Source organism: Raphanus sativus, unplaced genomic scaffold (assembly GCF_000801105.2).
Source record: "Raphanus sativus cultivar WK10039 unplaced genomic scaffold, ASM80110v3 Scaffold1428, whole genome shotgun sequence".
NCBI lineage: Eukaryota > Viridiplantae > Streptophyta > Magnoliopsida > Brassicales > Brassicaceae > Raphanus > Raphanus sativus.
The window spans coordinates 15,765-20,853 of NW_026616740.1; the positions used below are offsets into that span (position 1 = coordinate 15,765).

General features: G+C 30.0%; 1 protein-coding gene across 1 annotated transcript; it reads right to left on the reverse strand.

Annotated features, from left to right (window-relative positions):
- Positions 1 to 457: 457 nt before the first annotated feature.
- Positions 458 to 2,764, reverse strand: LOC130504215 (uncharacterized). Its single transcript, XM_056998802.1, has one exon. The coding sequence runs from the start codon at positions 2,762 to 2,764 to the stop codon at positions 458 to 460; it is 2,307 nt and encodes a 768-aa protein (XP_056854782.1).
- Between the last annotated feature and the right edge of the window lie 2,325 nt (positions 2,765 to 5,089).

Genomic DNA, 5,089 nt, shown 5'->3' on the forward strand with positions numbered 1-5,089 from the left:
TTAGTTACATCTTGAAAATATTATTGTTAATTAACTTGCTATTTATTATTGTTAAAATAAATACTTTTAATTAAATTTTAGGAATTTTGTTAAGGTTAATTATCATATATTAATAATGTAACGTTGTAAAAAATAAATAATATGTAGTTAATAAACAATTGTTAATCTCGAAGCTTGCACCAAACCGGATTTTGGTCACATAAGTTATAACCAAAATTATATCATAAACAAAACCAAGCAAAGAAACGATTACACACAGTGTATAAATAGTGTATATTGATGAAATAGATTTCGGATGCAAATCATTCTCATTTCTCATTTCTCATTCGATTATCTAACCTTGTACTCAAGTGGCGGAGGCAGAAAATAATTTTGTCGGGAGCGTATATATTAAAGTAAAATATGATATAAAAAATCTCTTAAATCAAAATATTTTTACAAATATTATTAAACGAACTTACAAACATACTCTACGTTCAGCCATGGTTTGAAACCTTTTCACCACTGTTTCATTTGTAACCGATGCAAAAAAATCTTTTTCAATATAGCAAACAAGACAGTCACTTAAAAACTGATCTCCAATCCGGTTGTGCGAAGCCGTCTTCACAAACTTCATTGCAGAAAAACATCTCTCGACAGTTGCCGTAGCAACTGGTAAAGTTAGTGCTAACTTCAAAAGTCTGTAAACTAGAGGATGTGCAAGATGTTTCTGTGTTTCAACCATCAAACGAGAAAGATCTCCAAGACTCTCTAAGTTATTAAATCGGCCATCCTCTCTTATATTATCAATGTAGATGTCAAGTTGCTGCTCAAGAGAAGAACGCTCAAAAAAACTAAAATCGTCTGGATAGAACTCAACCAATTTTATCAGGTTCTCTTTGTCAAACAACTTGAACGATTTTGTAGGACTTAAGGAAGCCATACAAATAAGAAGTTGGGTGTTTACCTCAGTAAAACGATCATTGAACTCTTGCAGCTGCAGATCCAGAACAACATTGAAGCAACTGATCTTATAATGATGCAAATTGGTTATGTCGCTTTTCTTTCGTCGCCTCCCAGAACCAACAAAACCGTCTTCCATCATGATCATTTCAATATCATGTTTCTTACAGAACAAAGAAACTTTAACCATCAGAGAATCCCATCCATCATCTCTAAGCTTCTGCAGTTCTCGCTTAGTTGATTTGACCAATGAAACAGCATTCAGAATGTCTTGATTTTTTTGTTGCAAAGCCATGGATAAATTTTCCGTTAGTCCCAAAATAAGCAGCATCAGTTGCATATAGAAGACAAAATCAAAAGTACACAAGTACTTAATAAGACCATATGCTTGTCGTTTCTTTGAGTCATCAAGGCCTTCATTCTGGATATATTCAAGCACCTCAATAACAATTGAAAACAACTCGACCAGACGCACTAATGTCTTATGATGAGAACCCCAACGAGTATTTGATGGCCTTGGAAGAGAACGCTCTTGATTCTTCCCTTTTCCAGTGCTAATTTCACCACTGCTAATACCTTTTTCGATCTCCTTACGGTATTTTTCTTTAAGTTCATCTTGTCGTTTGCAGGAAGCCCCAACTACATTCAACAATGTAGAAATCATATCAAAAAACTCACCAACTTCAAAATGTTTCTTCGCGACTGCCACTACTACCAACTGAAGCTGATGAGCAAAGCAATGAACATAGTAGCTTGAACTGTTTTCCCTCAAAATCAAAGCCCGAAGACCATTGAATTCACCCTTCATATTACTCGCTCCATCATAACCTTGGCCTCTTACATTTTTCAAGCTCAATCCATACTTAGCAAACAAACCATCGATAGCTAGCTTAAGTGTCAAAGAAGAAGTTTCTTTTACATGAACGACACCAATAAATCTTTCTTTGATTGTTCCGTTCTTATCGACAAAGCGCAACACAATAGCCATTTGTTCCTTGTGAGAAATATCAGCAGATTCATCCACCAGTAGACCAAAAACACCATGACCAACTTCTTCAATAATAGATTTCACAACTTCTTCTGCAAAACAATGGACAATGTCTTTCTGGATCGGTGGAGAAGTCATCTGGTTATTTTTTGGAGCATTCTCCAAAACAACTTTACTTACCGCTTCGTTCTGGTCTGCGGTATACCTTATAAGCTCCAGAAAGTTCCCTTTATTACCAGCATCTTCTGACTCATCATGAGCACGAAAAGGTATTCCTTGTCGTAGCAAATATCTAGAAGCATCAACTGAAGCATTCAACCGAAGACGATATTCGTTTTTGACCACATCATCATGCTTATAAAAAGCTTGGGCAATGGACTGTTTTTGATTCATCAAAGAATCACACATCTTAACTGCAATATTGTGAAAGCTATTCAGACCACCCACATGAGTAGCAAATCTCTCAGATTTATTCCAGCTAGAAAAACCTTCTGTCACGAACGTATCATTCCCACCTTGCTTATGTATGTCATCTCGAAACAAGTAACAACACAAACAATAAGCTCTATCTGTCGATACGCTGTACTCAAGCCAAGTACCATACTGATCAAACCAAGCAGGACTAAACCGTCTCAAAGAATTTGAGATCATCTTTTTCGGAAAATTATGACCATACGGTTTACAAGGACCTCTAGCTAGATACTTGCGCCTTATCTCGTCTCTTTGATTTGAATCATATGCATTGATTTTTTTCCTTTTAGCAGGATCCCATGGTAAATCATCCAAATTTTCTTTAGGTGCTGGTGTGAAAGATCTTTTAAGAAACTTTTCCATTGATCTGTGTTACAAACAAAAATATTAGTTTATATCAAATTTAGAATAAAAGAGAAACAAATATTTTAAAAGTTGACTAGATTCATGACTCACCAAGAGAATTATATAAGTGAATGTGAATCTCGTTTGCTTGACGAAAAAAAAAAGTGAATTTGGAAGACGAAGAAGTTCCAAACGTGAAAAAGACAATGTGAAACACAGATTTTAATTTAGGTTTTCTTGATTAGTGGGCTTTGCAGTATAATTTCATTAAAATACTAACTGGGCTTAAATACATTATTATTCTCTGTATATGTAAATGGGTTTAAATAAATGTATGGGGGCAAAAAAAAAATATTAATGGGGTCATCATATACATTGGGCTTTAGGTTACACTAGTTTTCTTAATTTTGCTGGGTTCATTGACCCCATGTTGGTGGGTGTAGCTCCGCCAACTCACATGTTAGAATCAAAGACTATAGTCGCAGTTTTATGCACTCACAATGTTAAGAAAAACAAATTTATATTGCCACCGATAGGAAGGATTTAATATAACATAAATCCACATGTTTAATTAACTAAAAGATTGACAAAAGCGCATTACACGGAATAAGGAGATGGGTTGTTGCCTATTTTTTTAAAAAAGAAAAAAAAATATAATCCAAAGCATAGCCTAAAATAAATACAATGGTATAGGATGGTAAATACTTTAAAATTTCAAAGGTTTTTCAAAAAAGCCCCTTGTATTTTAATAGTATAGATACTTGATTTATAGTTTTAATTATCTCTTTAGAAAACTGATAGATCAAGTTTTAACTCAACATCAAGAAAAATGTGATGTGTTAAGGTTTGAGTTAGTACTTTTCTAGTTTTCAACTGATTAATGTACGTTCACTTTTAACTATTTCAAGCAAATTAATTTTTGGATTCATCGCGTTGTCATACACGTTCACGTTTTCTTTTTTTTGTTTTTAACTGATTAATATAATTATCAATTCTATTTGTCGATTATAATGTTATATACATAAAAATATTTATGTATACGGAAACCTTTTATTATTTATAATTAATAGATTTAAATATATTTTGTTGAATTTCAATTAATATATATGTTTATTTTATCTAATTAAACAAAAAATAGTAATTCACATATTAATGCAAACTCATTAGATACGTTATATAGGCACTTTACTTATAGTAAATATATGTTCAAATACATTTTCATAGCTTGATTTAATTTAATTATTTGAATTTAATATATTTTAAATTTCCAAATAAAATTATTAAATTTATAAAAAAAATTATTATTATTTATATTCTATAATATTTTCTCGTAAATAATATATACTATAATTATACATTAAAACGTTACCAGTCAATTATTTTAAAAACATAGTAACTCATATTTTTACCGCAAAACCTACTACATAAATCTACAGTTATTACCACATAATTTTTACTGCGAAATACATCAAAATATATTTTTTTTTTTAATTTTAGCTTTAATACTACATGTCACTAATCAAAAACCATCATATACTTTGTAAAAATGATAAATCAAATTCTAAATCGACATCAACAAAAAAATCTCATGTATTATTTTTGGTTTTCTATTAACTACCCTACATCCTTTTTTATTGCTTTACAAATTAAAAAATTATAATTCATGATCATATACTTGTATGGTTACTTGTTATTAATTAATACAATATTTTAATAAACTACATACTTATTAGCCAACGACTTTCTTTTTTTTCACTTTAGTTAGTTAAAAAAGACTTTAGTTAACTAATCCATTTTTAGATTTAATTGTTAATTTTTATAGTTAAAAATTTATATCCTATGATTTTATTTGTTAATTTAGTTATTAATTTTGTTTATTAACTAAAAACTATTTACATAAACTATTTCTATATATAAATATATGAATATAGTTATTAAAATTTAAGTTAATTTACTTTATTTTCTATATTTTATTAAATTGTATTTAATATTATTTATATTTTTAAAATACATACTATAATTTATACATCAAAAGGTTACTAAATCAATTATGTTGACAAAATAGCAAGTTATATGAAATTATAATTTTATTGTAATTCAACTCTAATACTATTCCAAAGTAAAAATCATGTAAACATAAGGAGGTATTGAAGTACATAACTATAGGATATCAAGACCCAAATCCTTATCATTTGGATCCGTGATTTTGGTATCCTGATTCGGATTTGTGCCTTCCTGATATCCGAGTATCGGTTATCCGTCTAGAAATTATGATATCCGCGAGTATCCAGATCTGGATCCGCAAAAAATAATTTTTTTAAATAAAAGTATTTTTTAAAAATA